The 17,314-nt window shown below is 49.6% G+C and overlaps 1 protein-coding gene across 5 annotated transcripts; it reads right to left on the bottom strand.

Annotated features, from left to right (window-relative positions):
• Positions 1-957: 957 nt before the first annotated feature.
• Trib3 (tribbles pseudokinase 3) lies at positions 958-12,501 on the bottom strand. Of its 5 annotated transcripts, XM_041670519.1 has the most exons (5): positions 12,373-12,501; positions 11,488-11,646; positions 7,434-7,724; positions 3,808-4,100; positions 958-2,202 (listed from the first exon to the last, which is right to left on the bottom strand). In XM_041670519.1, exons 2-5 carry the CDS (start codon positions 11,563-11,565, stop codon positions 1,722-1,724), a joined length of 1,143 nt encoding a protein of 380 aa, XP_041526453.1. In that variant the 5' UTR covers positions 11,566-11,646; positions 12,373-12,501; the 3' UTR covers positions 958-1,721. The 5 variants fall into 5 exon arrangements, with proteins under 5 accessions (XP_041526453.1, XP_041526457.1, XP_041526455.1 ...); XM_041670523.1 differs by lacking the exon at positions 12,373-12,501 and having other exon boundaries at positions 11,396-11,618; XM_041670521.1 differs by lacking the exons at positions 11,488-11,646; positions 12,373-12,501 and adding an exon at positions 8,578-8,669.
• Positions 12,502-17,314: the final 4,813 nt, after the last annotated feature.

The following is a 17,314-nucleotide window of genomic DNA, read 5'->3' as shown; positions in this document are numbered from 1 at the left end:
CGGTCCCGAAAAACCAAACAAAAATAAAAGGGAGAAAGAGGCTGACCCTCTGCAAGGAATAAGATGGAAGAGTGATTGAGGATTGTTCAAGACAGGATGTGGTGGAACATGCCTTTAATCCCAGCACTCATGAGGCAAAAGCAGGCAGGCAGATCTCTGTGAGTTCTAGGCCAGCCTGGTCTACAGAGCAATTTCCAGGACAGCCAGGGCTACACAGAGAAACACCACTTTGAAAAGACAAAAAGAAAAAAATCAAGATATCTAACTCCAGCCTCTATATATGTTGACACACCTGCACGTGCATGAGTGTGCGCGATGCGCGCGCGCACACACACACACACACACACACACACACACTATTCTATTCTATGCCTGCCCAGGTGAAGAGCCTGAGGTACAGAGTAGTTACGAAATCTGTTGAGGGTCCAACAGCTGGCACATCCTGGCTTTGGGGCAGCCTGACACTCGAGTGCTGAGTTCTTAAGTATGACAGTGCCACTTTTCTCTGTGTAATGTGACACACGTGCCAGCTGCCTCTGTGGAAGACAGCCAAGGATTGAAGGAGTGAAGAAAGCAGGCCTCCTGCCAACATTCTGGAGAGCCAGATTGGCCTGCCCTAAAACCACCCTGTTCACTGACCCATCTTTATGCAAAGTATGTTGCCTCCTGGTTAAGCCAACTCTCCACCCACCCCAACCCCTGCCTTGGCCTGAAGATGGAACCCTGACCCCTGAGCCTGTTGGATGTGTGCTTACATCTGAGCTACACCTGCCCTCAGCTTGGAAAGCTCCCCATGTGAGACCTGGGGTCTCTAGGAGAAATAGCTTGTACAGGAAGATCAATGGGGGAGTCTTACCATGAACCATTTGGTTGGGGTTGAGATATATCTGGCTTCCGTGTTGGGGTCAGTGTTGAAGGCAGGGAAAACCATGAAGGACAGAAGGTAGAACTCTCCAGCATATAGAACAGTTCTCTTTTATTAGGCACATAGTGAAAATACAAACTCAACCGAACAAAAGCCAGCATACTGACAATGGACCTGAGTACTAAGAGTCCCCAGCAAGGGGCCTGAGACTTTCCGTATGGCAGTAGGACAGTCCCTGTCTTGTCCTTTCCTCTCAACTGTGCTGCTCCAGCTAGAGGCCACCAGGGTAAAGGGACCCAGACCCTCATTCCCTGAGGCGGATGCTTCTTTGTTGGATTCTCATGCTTTTGTCTTGGCTCTTGGGCCAAGTCTTCAAGCAGGCTTCCTGCCTGGAGACCGAATCCAGGCAGCACACTCCCAGCCTGGCCTGACAGGTGGGCCTGAGGTATGGGTTGAGGTCTTTGGTCTTTGGCACGGAGACACAAGGCATCTGGGGCACTGATGAAGAGGGCTGTCCTGTGAACCGAAGCCTAGCACCAGCTCAGAGAAGGCCAAGCCTGAAATGTGCCCTGGGCAGAAAGCAAGAGGCTGGCCTGGGAGCATGTGGCACTGAGGCCACTCAGCTAGCAAGGTATTTTCTCCCCCTAGCTCTTTGCTGCTGACAGCTCCTGGAACAGGGCTTGGCACCCAGGGGCCCTCACCCTCCATAATGCGTGTGGGAGATCACATGAAGCATAGTGGCTGTTTCTTCCTCCTAAAAGGCACTTAAGGTTTAGCTTGGTCCAAAGAGACAGGAGAAAGCTCGGAGACAGGTATGCAATCCACAGCTTGCAGCTGAAGGGCCAGTAGGGTGGCCCTAGCCATACAGTCCCACCTCCCCATCCTCAGCCTCCTCCAGCCCTGGCCCATCTGGGACTACCTGGTCAGTATCCCAGCGGACAGACTGTGGAGGGGAGACAAGGCTGTGGTCTTCCCTTAACCAGGGATGCAGGGGGATGTTGGGGGCCACTAGTCGCTGTGAAGGCTCCTTACGAAGGAGACAGCGGATCAGGCAGCGGGCTGGGGCTGATAGGCCCTCAGGCAGGGCAAAGGTCCCTCTGCGGATCTTGCCAAAGAGCAGGGCCGGCTCAGAGTCCTGGAACGGGTAGTGACCAGCCAGCATAGTGAAGAGCGCCACGCCCAGGCTCCAGACATCAGCTGCTTTGCCAGAGTAGGATGGCCGGGAGCTGAGGATCTCTGGTCCCACGTAGGCAGGGCACGCATGCTTGTCCCACAGAGAGTCGTCTGGTCCAGTTATCACACAGGCATCCTCTAGGTCCTCCAGCACCAGCTTCGTCCTGGGTCACAGACAGAAAGACCAGGTCTTGCTCAGTCTTCTGGAACAGCAGCCACTAAGCCATTTCTTCAGTCCCTGTCTTTGTTTTGTAATCAGGGTTTTCTTTGGCTATTTTTTGGAGATAAGATTTCACTACGTTGCCCTGGCTAGCTTCTAACTTACTATCCTGCATCAGCCTCCTGAGTGCTGGGATTACAGCAGAAACCATCACGCTGAGCCTCAATGTCTTCGTAATTATTTTGGTTGGTTGGTTCTGGCTTCAGTGGGTCAGGGTCTCTCTCTGACTGTCCTGGAATTCACTATGTAGACCAGGCTGGCCTCGAACTCACAGAGATTTGCCCACCTTCCACCCCAAGGGGCTTCCATAACACTTGAGTCAAATTGGTCAAACTAGCAATCTAGGCTGTGAATGCTAAGTTAGATTCCATCCCCTTCTTCTTTCTTTTTAGTTTTTATTTTATCTTTGTAATTTTCAAATGTATGTGTATTTGTGTATAGTGTATGGGGGGGACAGGGGTGTACTAAGATTTTTATTTAATTTCATTTTATGTGATTGGTGTTTTTTTCCACATTCCTGTCTGCCTGAGAGTGTGAGATCCCCTGGAACTGGAGTTACAAACAGTTGTGAGTCACCCTGTAGGTGCTGGGCATTGAACCTGGATCCTCTGGAAGAGTAGTCAGTGCTCTTAATTGCTAAGCCATCTCTCCAGCCCCCTTTTCCACTCCTTTTCTTTCTTTTTTGGTTTTTGGAGACAGGGTTTCTCTGGGTAAAAGTCTTAGTGGTCCTGGAACTCACTGTAGACCAGGCTAGCCTCAAACTCACAGAGATCCACCTGCCTCTGCCTCCTGAGTGCTGGGATTAAAGGTGCGTACCACTGCTGCCAGCTTCTTTTTTTTTTTAAAAAAAAAGATTTATTTATTATTTTTTATTCAATGGGTGTTTTGCCTGTGTGTGTCTGAGTGCCATGAGCATGCAGTGCCCACAATGGCCAGAAGTGATTGTCAGATCTCCTGGGCTTGGAGTTATAGATGGTCATTAGCACTATGCGGGTGCTGGGAACGGAAGCAAAAGCACTTCATCCACTGAGTTATCTCTCCAACCCTCCCCTCCCCAACACACGTGTGTGTGTGTGTGTGTGTGTGTGCGCGCGCGCGCGCGTGTGCATGTGTGTGTGTATGTTGACAGGATCTCACTGCATAGCCCTAACTGGCCTCTAGCTCACAGAGATCCACCTGTCTCTGCCTCCACAAGGATTTAAAGGTGTATTCTGGTACCCTCATCTATTCCTTTATTCCTTATTCAACTTGAAACAGTCTCTCACTAAACCAGGTTCTCACCAATTGGATAGACTAGCTATCCAGAGATCTCTGGGAATCTGTCTGTCTCTACTCCTCTCCACCATGCCCAGTGTTAGGGTTTCAAACTTCACACCACAGGCCACAGTCACTGTGTGTAGGGAATTTCTTTTCCTGCCTAGGATGAAATCCAGAGCTTTTCCCACTGTGTTACACCTTAGCTCTGCCTGCCTAAGTTACTCTGCCCTCACGGACTTCAGTTTCCCTGCCATGACCCACTTCTCAAATGTGCCTCTGGGGTCACACTTACCTCTCACAGTTGCTGAAGACAAAACGACGCAGCTTTAGGTCACGCAAAACAAGCCCGTGTTGGTGGCAGTGCGCCACCGCAGCGGCCATCTGCCGGAAAAGTTTAACAGCCTCGGGCTCGGGGATTCCACGGCGGCTGCGCACCAGGCTATGCAAGTCCCCGTGGGTCTTCATGAAGAAGGTGTAGAGGAACTGAGAGCCCAGCAGGATGTCTGCAGGACGGGCCACGTGCTGGTGGGTCGGCAGCCGAGCGTAGGGTGCCAGCACCGCTTGGGCCTCGCTGGCCGGGTACACCTGAAGACAGAGCCAGGAGTAAGTACAGCGAGGGACGTGGGAAGCCAGGCTGGCCTAGCAAAGGGGGATGCCAACCATTAGACACGCAGTGAGCTACACATACTGGGGGCCTTGCTTTAGCAAGCCGCTCCTAGCTTGATATCAGCTGACTTTCTGCAGGCCACATGTCAGGGGGTCTGGGGGCCACAAGGCCAGCAAGCAGCACATCTGGGACTAGAACCTGTGCACCCAACTCTGTGCTCTATTCAGCCACCCTGTGTGACCTTATGCCTCCAGAAATTGAAACTAGGGTAGAAGCCAAATATGAGAACACTCCTAAGGGGCAGACCACCACCAAAGCCCCCGTCACAGCCAGCTCACTGGCCTGCCTGCAGCCCCTGTTCAGCTGGCTGGACTCACAGCCAGAGCCCCTGTTCCCTTGGTGTACCCAGTGCAGCGCAAGCAAGCCCACAGACCATATATTCCAAAAGAACTGAGAAAGATGTAGAACCCAGAGTATTTTGTTTTTCCATCTTGGCGATCAAGCCCAGGGTCGGTCTTTGCTAGGCAAGTGTGAGCTAGTATTTTGGAAGGGAGCACTCATTTTAGAAAGTTCAGGCCTGCCATGGAGGCACACACCTTTAATCCCAGGAGGCAGAGCCAGGTGGATCTCTGTGCATTTGATGCCAACCTGATCTACAAAGTAAGCCCCAGGCTAGCCAGAGCTACACAGTGAGATTCTGAAATGAAAAAAGAAAGAAAGAAAGAAAGAAAGAAAGAGTGGATTCACAGGACTCAGAAGTGACCTGAATGATTCAAAGATACCCATGGGAAAAAAACTTCCCAAGTTGGGGGCATTTGGGAAATATGCTCAGAGTTTGTGGACATTAAGCGCACACCTGGAAGGTGGGTCCAGGATTGTGGGGAAAGAAACTGGAGTTCAGGAAAGGGAGGTGACTTACGCAAAGCCATACTTGAACCTGTCACAAGCTGGCTACTGCAGAAGTATACACCACTATGAAAAACGCAAAGCATGTGATCTTTACAAGGGCAAGGGAGAGGCTGGAGAGATGAGTCAGCCGCTAAGAGCACTGACTGCTCTTCCAGAGGACTCAGCTTTAATTTCCAGCACCCACATGATGGCTTACAACTGTCTGTAAATCCAGTTCCAAGGGGGTCCAGACATAATCCCAAGCAAAATACCCATACACATAAAATAATAAAAATATTTTTTTAAAAAAATATTTATTTATTATGTATACATTATTCTGTCTGTATGTCTGCAGGCCAGAAGAGGGCACCAGACCTCATTACAGATGGTTGTGAGCCACCATGTGGTTGCTGGGAATTGAACTCAGGACCTTTGGAAGAGCAGGCAATGCTCTTAACCATTGAGCCATCTCTCCAGCCCATAAAAATAATTTTAAAAAAGCTAGGGTAGCAAGGAATAAATACACAGACTACTTTTTCTTTCTCCTCCAAAGCCCAGTCCTGCCTAGTATCTTTGTACCTCTTTATTTTTTCAGAGAGGAGGTGAGCTTTTTACGACATCTCTCTCTGTCTCCCTGGCTGTCTTAGAACTCACTATGTAGACCAGGCTGGCCTCAAACTCACAGAGATCCACTTCCTCTGTTTCTCAGATGTTGTGAATATAGGTGTGTGTCACCACACTTTGTGCCTCCCGTACCTGCAGCCAGGACTCTACCTTTGGAGCTTCCTCCCCATGCCTCCTCCAGCTTCTGACATGCACTGTCCTCTGTTATCTTCAAGGCCCTCACACAATTCTCATGTCCCCCTGCATCTCCACCTGTCTGCCTCCTCCTCTCTCTTCTTCTGCCTCCCCTCTGGCACCAGCTTCGTTTCCACCATGGTCACCATTGCCTGTTGGCACCCGTGGAAGTCAGAGGAGACCCGCTAGTGTCATTTTTCGGGTGTCATCCAATTTTCTTCTTAAAATTTATTTTTAATCATGTGTGTATGTGTGTGTGTGTGTGTGTGTGTCTGTCTGTCTGCTGTCTGTCTGTGTGTGTATATATATGTGCATGAGTGCGGATGCCAGAAGCCCTGGATTTCCCTGGAGCTGGAGTTGTGTAGTGGCAATCTGCCTCAAGTGGATGCCAGGAACAGAACCTGGGTCTCTGCGAGAGTTACAAGCAGTCGTAACCACTGGCCCATGTCTTTAGCCCTTTATTTATTCTCTCTCTTCTCTCTCTCTCTCTCTCTCTCTCTCTCTCTCTCTCTCCCCCTGAGATGGAGTCTCTCACTCGCCTTGGAACTGCCTCACTAAATAGCTGGCTGACCAATGAGCTCGGGAGGTTGGCTTGTTTTCACTGTCTCAGTGCAGAATTACAAGTATACACTGCCTCCCTCTCCTTCCCTTCTCTCCTCTCCTCTCCTCTCCTCTCCTCTCCTCTCCTCTCCTCTCCTCCCCTCCCCTCCCCTCCCCACCCCTCTCCTCTCCTCCCTTCTCCTTCCCTTCTCTCTTCTCCTCTCCTCCCCACCCCTTCCTTCCCTCTCCTCTCCCCCCCTCCCTTCCCCTCCCCACCCCTTCCCTCCCCTCCCCTCCCCTCTCCTCCCCTCCCCACTCCTTCCCTCCCTTCTTCCCTTCTCTCCTCCCCTCTCCTCTCCTCCCCTCCCTTCCCCTCTCCTCCCCTCCCTTCACCTCTCCTCTCCTCCCTTCTCTCCTCTCCTCTCCTCCCTTCACCTCTCCTCTCCTCCCTTCTCTCCTCTCCTCTCCTCCCTTCACCTCTCCTCTCCTCCCTTCTCCTTCCCTCCTCTCCTCCCCTCCTCACCCCTCCCCTCCCCTCTCCTCCTCTCTCCTCTTCTCCCCTCCCCTCCCCTCTCCTCTCCTCTCCTCTCCTCTCCTCCACTCTCCTTCCCTTCCCTTCTCTCCTCTTCTCCCCTCCCCTCCCCCCTCTTTCCCTTTGTCTTTCGATAAGGATCCTGGAGCTCACCAACAGAACTATCTCCCCAGTCCCACATGCTCACTTCTTTTTTATCTCACCATCCCTCTCCCTAGAATGTCCGTTTGATAGCAGGAGCACTGGCTCTAGGTTTGTTTTGGTTTTGAAACAGGTTCTCAGTATGTCCCCCAGGCTTGCCTAAAATTTGAGACAATCCTCCGTCTGGGCCTCTTCAGTGCTAGGATTACAGGCACGTGCCACCACACCCTGCTTGGGTCTGATCTTTGACCATGGGGGGGTGGGCATTGTGTATGTATGATGCTCTATGAAGTATGAAGTTTTGTCAGTTGAGAAACCCATTGATAATCTGCAAAACCGGAACCCTGCAGCCCTCTGGGACGCCCTTGTGCAGGGTCCTGGGATGCTAGAGGGGAGAGTCCGTAGATCTTACCTTGCAGGTGTACTCTGTGCCTGTGGGGCAGTGCAGAGCCTGGTAAGTGTGGCTGCCTTGCTCTTGTTCCAAAAGGACATAGGGCCCCAGCCTAGTTGCAGGAGCCACTGCAGGTGACAAATCTGAGGCAGGGGGTGGGCTGGCGGGCAGCAGGCAGGGGAGTGGCCCAGGTTCGGGCCCACCTCTCACTCGTTTTAGTTCTGGACATTCGGAGTCAATGTTGTCATCGAACTCCAACGGTTTCTTCCTGCAGGGGACACCAGCAGGAGCAGCCAGAGGGGTGTCTCGCATCTAGAGAGAAGGGAAGAAAGACTGTTTGGTCCTGTCTTCCCTACTAGGACCCTCTGGGCAGAGAAGACATCACTCTGGGTTTTCCGAAGCTCAGTAAGTATGGTGCTCTCAAACGCAAGGACAGCTGGAGAAGGAAGAACCCGCGACTAATGAAAGGCTTAATAATGCAATAAGGAAAGCTAGGTTTAGGGACACACCCGTGTACTGCCAGCATCGGGGAGGCAGAGGCAGGAGGATGGCGAGTTCCTGGAAGGCCTAGGCTGCATAAAGAGCTGACTGCAACCGCTCAGGCCTAGGACCCTCCCTGGCGGTCGGAGTTAAAGAGCGAGAAAATGAGAGTGAGAGAGAATGAAAGAGAGGGAGAGACAGACAGACGAGAGAGAATATTCATGAATATTCATAAATATGTCGGGGCTACCAATATCCTTAACTTGGGGAAACCCGCCCCCCTCTTAGCAGCTCCCCACCGGATACCTTGTCCTAGGGTTCCTCACGGGTCTCAAAGCCTTCTGCGCACGTGCACCGCGCCCTGCTACACCCAGCCGATCTCAGGGTCGCCGGCACGTTTGTGCCAGGCTACAGCCTCTCCGTATTCAGCTGTAGCGGCTTCCGCTGCTAAAGTGCTGAGGCACGGGGACCCGGGTTCCCATTCCCCGCCCGGCTGATGTAAACCTGAGCTAAGCTACGGCTGACGCCGTACGGTGCTGGATTGCACCATCCACGACCCGCCCCTGTAGCCGCTCCAGCAGGACGCTCCGCCTGCGCCTTCGGGGCCACTCGCACGCCCCCCTCCCACGCCCCCTATCCCCGCTTAGCCCCGTGAAGTAGAACCCAGAGCCACCGCTCTCCTTACCGTGGTACTTGACCGTACCCTTTCAAAAGTGCACCCAGCTCTGCTCAGACTCGTGGTGCGGCACAGAAAAGCCACTTAGCGCCCTGGCTGGCTAGGGGTGTGGCTCCCTGAGAGCGCTGGACTTCCGAGCCTACGGCCCTGCTCTGTCACAAAGCCAAAAACAATCAAAGAAAGCACAGCTTCAGTTCCCTTCTCCATAAAAATGGATTTGTGACGGTGCTTACTTCATATAGTTGCCGTGAGCGGTAGTAAGTTTATGAATGCAAAATTCTTAGATCCGCTGGGTGTGACGCACCCTAGAACCTCAGTTATTTTGAAGCCTGAGGCAGGAGGATGGCCTGTTTGACGGTAGCTCTAGCTTACCTGGAACTAACTCTGTAGACCAGGCTGATCTCGAACTCAGAGATGCACCTGCCTCTGTCCCCAGTACTAGGACTAAAGGTCTTCTTATCAAGCTAAAAGAAATTTAAGGGCGGAAGGGGTGGAAGGGAGGAGGCTGTGGCTCAACTGCAGAACATTTGCCTAGCAAGCACTAGACAGTGAGTTCAAATTCAATCCCCAGTAACAGAAAAGAAAAGAAAAGAAAAATAGCCGTTAGTCACCTTAAATACCAGCACTCAGAGGCAGAGACAGGCAGATCTCTGTGAGTTCCAGGTTAGCCTGGTCTATAGAGTGAGTTCTAGGACAGCCAGGGCCTGTTTCTTAAAACAACCAAAAAAAAAAAAAATGGGGCCGGGGAGATGGCTCAGTGGTTTATTTAGAGCGTTGGCCGCTCTTCCGAATTCAGTTTCCAGCACCCACATGGCAGCTCACACCTGTCTGTAACTGCAGTTCCAGGGGATCTGACACCCTTACACAGACATACATCCAGGCAAAACACCAATGAACACAAAACAAAAATAATAAAGATAAAATAACAAAATAAACAACCAAAACGAAAATGTAGTGTATGGGACATATAGGCACTCAGTAAACAGGATGGAGCCACTGGACACCGCAGCTGAAACTAGGCATGCCTACCCTCCCTCTGCCGCCCTGGCAAGACCCCAAAGGCCCAGTACTCCCGGCACTCTGGTTTCCATCTCGATACTTGAGTTCATTTATGAAGAAGAGGGAGGAGGAGGAGGAGGAGGAGGAGGAGGAGGAGGAGGAGGAGGAGGAGAAGAAGAAGAAGAAGAAGAAGAAGAAGAAGAAGAAGAAGAAGGGGGAAAATTCCCATTGGGATTGAGAGGAAGGCAGGGCCAGGACACCTGTTTCTCTTTACAAGTTGGAAATCCGCTCTCTGGTGTCACCCTCTCCCAAACCCACGTACAACAGAGGATTCAGGGATCTAATTTAATTCTGCCCACCCGGCAAATGGGGAGGGGTAACTGAACTTTTCAGAATCCATAACAGGTGGAAGACCCCAGAGCTGTGACAAAGGGTGGGAGGGTTGTTTTCTGGGTACCCCTCTAGCACCAGGCCTGAGCTAAGTGCTCATTGCTTGCTATGCCAGCCTTTGTTCAAATGCTGTAGACTCAGGGCAACCACACTGACCACTCCAGGCTCACAGATCTTATAAATAAAACAATAATGACAGTAATTAAAAGTAGATCATACTGCTAGGCAGTGGTGGCGCACGCCTTTAGTCCCAGCACTCGGGAGGCAGAGGCAGATGGGCCTCTGAGTTCAAGGTCTGCCAGGTCTACACAGTGAGTTCTAGGATAGCTGAGGCTACATAGTGAAACTGTCTCTCAAAAAAACCAACCAAACAAACAAACGAATAAGCAAACTTTTGAAGATGGGATAATTGCCAGGAATGATGGCGTACATATCTAATCCCAGCAGGAGATGCAGGCAGTAATTCGAAGTGGTCTTCTGCTATATTGCAAGTTTGAGGCCAGCCTGGCCAACATGGACCCTGTCTCAGAAATTGTTTTTTATTTTTAGTTGTGGTTGAAGAAAAAGAAGAAATTCGCTTTATTCACCTATCATATTTATCCTAGCCTGCGCGTGTTTTCTCAACAATCAACAAAACTGTCAGTAGCATTAAACTTTCTCATACTAATATTCTCATAATCTGTTTGCTTTTGGTTTATATTTTGTTTGGTTTGGGTTTTGTTGTTGTTGTGCTGAGACAGAGTTATATAGCAGAAGTTGACCTTGGATTTTTGATTCTCCTGCCTCTACCTCCAATGCTTGGTGATGGCCCAGAACGCTTGATCCTCCTTTAAATCTCACGTGCTGGGATTACAGGTGCGTACCACACTTGGCCTGATTTGAAGGTCTCATTATGTAACCTCGGCTGGTGTCTAACTCTCTTGAGTGCTAAGATTACAGGCATAGGGCACCACTTCCAGCTCTCCAGTGTGTGTTTTACACTTCTTTTGAATCCAAAGGATCATGGGAACTAAGCTATTAATAGTTCAGCCAAGTGTGGTGGCTCATGCCTAGAATCCCAGGCTTTAGGAGGCTGAGACAGGAGGATTGGCATAAATTCAGCCTAGGCTATAGAGTGAGTCCTTATCTCAACAAACAAAACAACTGTGGGCTGGCCAGATAGCTTACCTTGCCTGTTGCCAAGGACAACAACGTGAGCTGGAGCCTCAAAGCCCACATGATGAAAGAAGAAAACTGCCATCCAATTTCCTCAGCAAACTGGCACACAAATTCACACACACGCACAGAGAAGAAATATATAAATGTATAACATATAAGCAAAGAAATTATTTTACTTAAAAATAAAACTTGGATGAGAAGGTCAGAATGGGTCACTGTATTGGGAAGCAGCCTCTGCCGGGTGCTAAGAGAGCATTACTGTGTAAGAAAACTGACTCACAGCAGAGGCACGGAATCTCCTCCCAGGAGATGCCGGCTCCACCAGTGCCTTGGGGAGGAAGTCTTACTTCAGAGTTTCTCTGTGTTTCACACCTGTCTCCGAAGAACTGGAGAGCAAAGCGCATCTCCGAGGGAGGCTGCAGTCAGAACTGGATTGAGCTGGCGTTGCATAACCTTGTTTTGTTCTTCTGGTATTGAATTTCACGATGACCTCTTTCCACAGCAGTTTCTGCATTTTGTTTGTTTTGTTTTCTGTAATGACAGCAGCCAAGCTGGGGCCTTCTGCGCACTTTAGACAAGGGCTCATCCACTGAACCCCACCCAAGAGTTCGTCCCCAACTGAGATCCTTCCCTGAACTTCATGCCTAACCCTCTCCTTTTACGCCTTTAATCCCAGCACTCCGGAGGCAGAGACAGGCGGATCTCTGTGAGTTCGAGGCCAGCCTGGTCTACAAGAGCTAGTTCCAGGACAGGAACCAAAAGCTACGGAGAAACCCTGTCTCGAAAAATCCAAATAAATAAATAAATAAATAAATACAATTCTGAGACTATCTCACTGTCTACACTGGCCTTTAACTCATTTAAATAGACAAAGCCAACCTTGAGCGTACTATTCTCTGCCTCAGCCTCCAGAGTAGATAAGATTCTAGACAGGTGCACCAAGTCTAGCTGAAAATGGACATTTTACTTATTAATTAGTATTTATTATTTTTTTTCTTCCTGTAGTCTTGGGTATCCTGGAACTCACTTTGTAGACCAGGCTGGCCTTGAACTCACAGAGCTCGGCCTGCCTCTGCCCCCCGTGCTGGGATTAAAGGTGTGCACCATCACCATCTGGCTATTTTTAAGTATATACTATTTTATTTTGTTTTAGTTTCCGTGTGTGTGTGTGTGTGTGTGTGTGTGTGTGTGTGTGTGTGTGTTTGAGGAAGGGGCACACTGGGATCTCCAAATTTCCAGGAATCCTGATTCCCTTACCTTTCTGTCACGTCCACCTCTTGCCCTTCCTAGGACCGAGCACACAGCTGAGTCATCTGGCCCCTCTTCGGCCTCTCTTCCTGTCTGGAGGCCATGGGAGGCCAGAGAAGCACAGGTATTCAGCATGTTGGGTCCTGGCCACTGCTCAGCCTTTCCCTTTCTGAGAAAAGCTGGGGGAGGGGGATGAGTGTTCAGCAGGTTGCATCAGAAAGCCTTGCACAAGACACTTGCCTGGACAGATAGCCCCATCTCCAGCCTCCACCCCACCCTGCTGCCCTTGGACCCCAGGGAGAACTGTAAGCCCCCTTGGTAGACTCCCAAGACAAGTTGGCCTGTAGAGAGTGACCAAGGGAGGTCTAGCCCTTCAGAAGCGATGGATGGCTGGGTTTAGGGCAGGTGCTAAGAGGGCTTGAGCTTCCTGGTGACACTCCTCAGGAAAGCCAGAGCCCATTCCACCGCTTTTCTAGAGAAAGGGGACTAGGCCAGTGCCTTAGATATTGACTGAGCCCTAATCTTTGACTCTGGTCATAGACTGAGCCCCAAACAAATCCAACTCTAGCACTAGGCACCCTCCTCATAGACAAGAGGGCATAGAAATGGGCACCAAGATCTTGGCATTTGCTCCCTGCCGCGCTGCATGCTGGTCGTCTCCCCACAGTACAGGCCAGCTCGTGCATTGCACACACTGCCTGCTCCTGACCAAACAAAGCCCAAGTGTCAGGGTGAGGCCAGAGTAGAGTTGGGCAGAGTCCCTGGGGTGACTGGGCAGGGGCTGAGTCAGTGCGGGAAGCACCACCTGGAGCTTTGAGCCAGGGGAGAGCGCAGCGGGTCCTGGTCTCACAGTGCAGCCATCAGGAAGGGTGTTTTGTGAGCTTGTGGCTGTTGCTGTTGTTTTGTTGGTTTGTTGTGAGGCAGGATCTCAGTATGTAACCAGGCTGTCCTCCTGCCTCTGCCTTCTGAGTTCTGGGACTAGAGATGTACCACTTTGCCCATCTACTTATCCTGAACTTTGAAAAGTAAGACACCCCCCCCCACACACACACACACAGATCTGCTCACCTCCGTGTACCTGCCTGCCCATCGACGGCCATTTCCTGTTACTCATCCACATTGTTCTCTCCCAGAGCCCAAGAGTCTCCTGTTTTTTTTTTCCATAGTAACACATTTTTTCAATTTTAATTTAATTTTATATTTATAGATGTTTTGCCTGCACGTATGTCTGTGTGAGAATGACAGATTCCCTGGAACTGGAGTTACAGACAGTAGTGGCTGCCATATGTGTGCTGGGAATTGAACCTGGGTCCTCCGAAAGAGCAGCTAGTTCTCTTCACCTCTGAGCCATATCTCTCCAACCCATAATGACACTTTTTATAAACAGGATTATGTATGCTTTTGTCATTTGTTCAGTGTCTCTCTCCCGCTCTGACCCATAGACTCCATTGAGCAGGCATTTGTCCATCCCTCCAGTCATCCACCTGTCTTTCCAACAGCAATGGTACCATGTATACATTTGCTCAGTTGTTAGACAAGTATTTGTTGAACACGGCCACGTGCCGGGCTCTGTTCTAAAGGTTGGGGAGGCTGCAAAGAGAATAACAGATTAAATCCACATGCTTACATGTCATGGCAGGGGCTAGAGAGATAGGGAACGGACATCTGGGTAAAGAGAGGATGGCGATCGGGATGTGGTGAACGTCCGGAGCTGGACACCCGGTGCCGGACACTCGGGGAGCTGCTAGAAGGCAACCATGACAGCTCTGCAAAGACTCCTAGGGCTGTTGGCATAGGGCAAGAGGGTGGCTGTGGCAAACAAGGTCTCGGGAGGGTTCAGACCATCTGGGGCTTTGGAGGCCTCTGAAGGGCTGTGGGGAATAGGAGGGAGTCTTGGAAGGGTTTAAGCAAGGGCATAGTGCCTGAAGGCTAGAGAGATGGCCCAAGAGCACTTGTTGCTCTTACAGAGGAACTGTGTTTGATCACAACCATCAGTAACTCCAGTTCCAGGGCAGCTGATGCCCTCTTCTGGCCACCAGTCATGCATGTGGTGCGCATCCACAGATGCAGGCAAAAACCTCCCCACACATAAAAGAAAAAAAAAGCAATAAATTAAAAAAAAATTAAACTAAGCAAAGTGGGCTCCTGGGGGAAGCTGTGCTTGGGCTGGACCATAGGAAGGAACGAGAGCAGCAGAGAAAACAATCTGTGTGCTGAGGTAAGGTTGGACTCTGGGGACACAGGGGCACCTCCGTTTAGATGGAGTTACTTCTCTATAAGCTCATTAGTAGGTCCTGAGAGATGATTCAGAGGGTAAAAGTACTTGTCGCCCAGCCATGCAAGCCTGATGACCTGAGTTTAGTTCCCAGGCACCACAAAGCTGTCCTCTGACCTCCACATGTGCTTCCACAGACATACCACACACACACACACGCACGCGTGTGCACACATACACAACACACACACACGCACACACACACACGCACGCGTGTGCACACATACACAACACACACGCACACACGCACACACGCACACATGCACACACACACCATGAGTTGTGTCCCTGGTTTGCTATCATGATCGTGTGGCTTATGGGAGCTGGGACAACATTTTACTAACTCAGGGGGAAAAAATTAAAATTCCAATATCTCAGAACAGTTTCCACTGAATTCATGTCCCTACATTATGTGTCCATTTCTTGGCCACTGTGTGAGTCAAATCATCATAAATTAGAGGTCACCAGGCGGTGGTGGCACATGATTTTAAACCCATCACTCCAGAGGCAGAGACAGGCAGAGATCTCTGTGAGTTCGAGGCAAGCCTGGTCTACAGAGCAAGTTCCAAGACAGGCTTCAGAGCTACACAGAGAAACCCTGTCTCAAACAACTTAAATAAATAAATAGATAAACAAACAAACAAGTTAAGGGTCATATGTTTTGTTTGTTTGTTTGTGTGTAGACCAGCCTGACCTGGAACTCACAGAGAACTTTCTGCTTCTGGTTCCCATGTGCTGGGTATGAAGGTCAGCTGTATTTTAAAGCTGGAACCAAGAGGGTGACAGCTTTATTTTCCTTCTGTTTATTACTTACTTACTTTGGTGCTGGAGACTGACTACAGGGCCTGGTGCATGATAAATGTGTGCTCTACCGCTGAGCCACTGAGCAATGGGATTTACAGGTCCTGCTGATGTTTTAAATGTGGGGTGAGAGAGAAAAGGAGGTACCAAGCACACCTCCCAGTGTAGACAAACGTTCCTGTCCCACCCAGTCCCACAGCTGTTCAATCCCAAATAAACACACATAGGCTTATATTAATTATACACTGTTTGGCCTATTGCTAAGGCTTATTACTAACTAGCACTTACAACTTAAATTAGCCCATAATTCCTATCCATGTTTAGCCACATGGCTTGGTACCTTTTCTCAATAAGGCATTCTCATCTTGCTTCCTCTATGTCTGACTTGAGACTGCATCTCTGTCTTTCCTCTTCCCAGAATTTTCCTAGTCTGATAACCCCACCTATACTTCCTGCCTGGCTACTGGCCAATCAGCGTTTTATTAAGCCAATACAGATGACAAATCTTCACAGAGTACAAGAGCATTATCCTACAGCATCCCAGTTTCTTCGCCTGAACAAAGGTCAAGTCAAGAACTTTACCATTTGGTGAGATGGAGCAAGCTGTTTTGGGGAAAACGGAGCTTTCTGGTTGGATGAATGGCCCGGAGTTCAGGATGTTTTTGCTGAAGGTTCAGAGAGGAAAGTTCCAGATGTGAGACCTGGTGAAATGTGGGCCATGAGACTAATAGCCTTGCCTGGAGGGACTGAAGAGAAGCAAAATGACCTGGGAAGGAGGGAACCAAGAAAGTGAGGAGCATGGCCCCAGAGAAGAGAGAAAAGGAGCAGGGGATGGTAACTGTGAAAAGTAGTTGTCTTAGTTAGGGTCTCTGGAAGAACACTGGCAGAATAAAAATGAAGCTATATTTTAAATACAAATATATATTTAAAAGCAGACATATTAGATTGGTTTACAAATACGATCTGGGTAGTCCAAGAAGGGCTGTCTTCACCCTGAAAAGGCTGAGAACCCAGGAGCAGCTCAGTCCATGAGTCTGGATGCTTCAGTGATCCCAACCTGTAGCGGAGTCCCTGGAGAATCCTAGAGAGTCACTGGTCTTCAGTGCACACTGGAGGGCTGCAAAGGCTGGGTTGTGACATTAGTGAAGGAATGCAGCGGCAGTGGCAGCAGCTTGCAGCAGCAGTAATAACAGCAACACAGGGTAAAAGAACTCATCAGCGGGACAAGAAGGCAATGAGGCGAAAGCAAAAGGTTTTCCTCAGAGCCTCTTCTGATATCGTTCCCACTAGAAGCTGCTGCTCAAATTTAGGTTAGGTCTCCCTGCTTCAGATAAGTTGATTGTGAAATTTTTTTCACAGATGTGCCCAGTGGCCTACATATTTCTTGATTTTAGACATATCCAAGTTACGACCAAGATAAACTATCACAAGTCCACCCCTTGTCAACTTGACACCCGAAAGCATCACTTTAATGCTATAACTTTCCTCCCTTTAGCCAATAGGTTCATAACCATACTGTAAGGCAAAATATTCAGTCCAACTTTAAAAGTTTCTAAAGTCTTTAATAATTTTAATACTTTCAAAGTCCAAAGTTTCTCACCGGTGACTTCCTAAAACATAAAAATCAAATTAGGTACTTCCGCAGTACAATACCACAAAGTAAGCTTTCTTACCCTAAAAGGAAGATCAAGGCATAGCAAGGAATAACCAGACAAAACACAGCAGGGAAACCATCAAATCCCGCAGCTCCATGACTGGTACCTGAGCTTGTGATGAAGCTCCAAACTCTTCAACAGTCCTTCCACAAACCAGTTTCAAAGGCCCAGGAACCATATGGTCAGATTTATCACAGCCACAACCCCACTTCTGGTACCA

Source organism: Microtus oregoni, unplaced genomic scaffold (assembly GCF_018167655.1).
Source record: "Microtus oregoni isolate MIOR12 unplaced genomic scaffold, Mior012 000020F_ref0000438, whole genome shotgun sequence".
Taxonomy (NCBI): Eukaryota; Metazoa; Chordata; class Mammalia; order Rodentia; family Cricetidae; genus Microtus; species Microtus oregoni.
The sequence above is the reverse complement of the archived record's forward strand: the minus strand, read 5'-3'. Positions and strand labels throughout refer to the sequence as shown.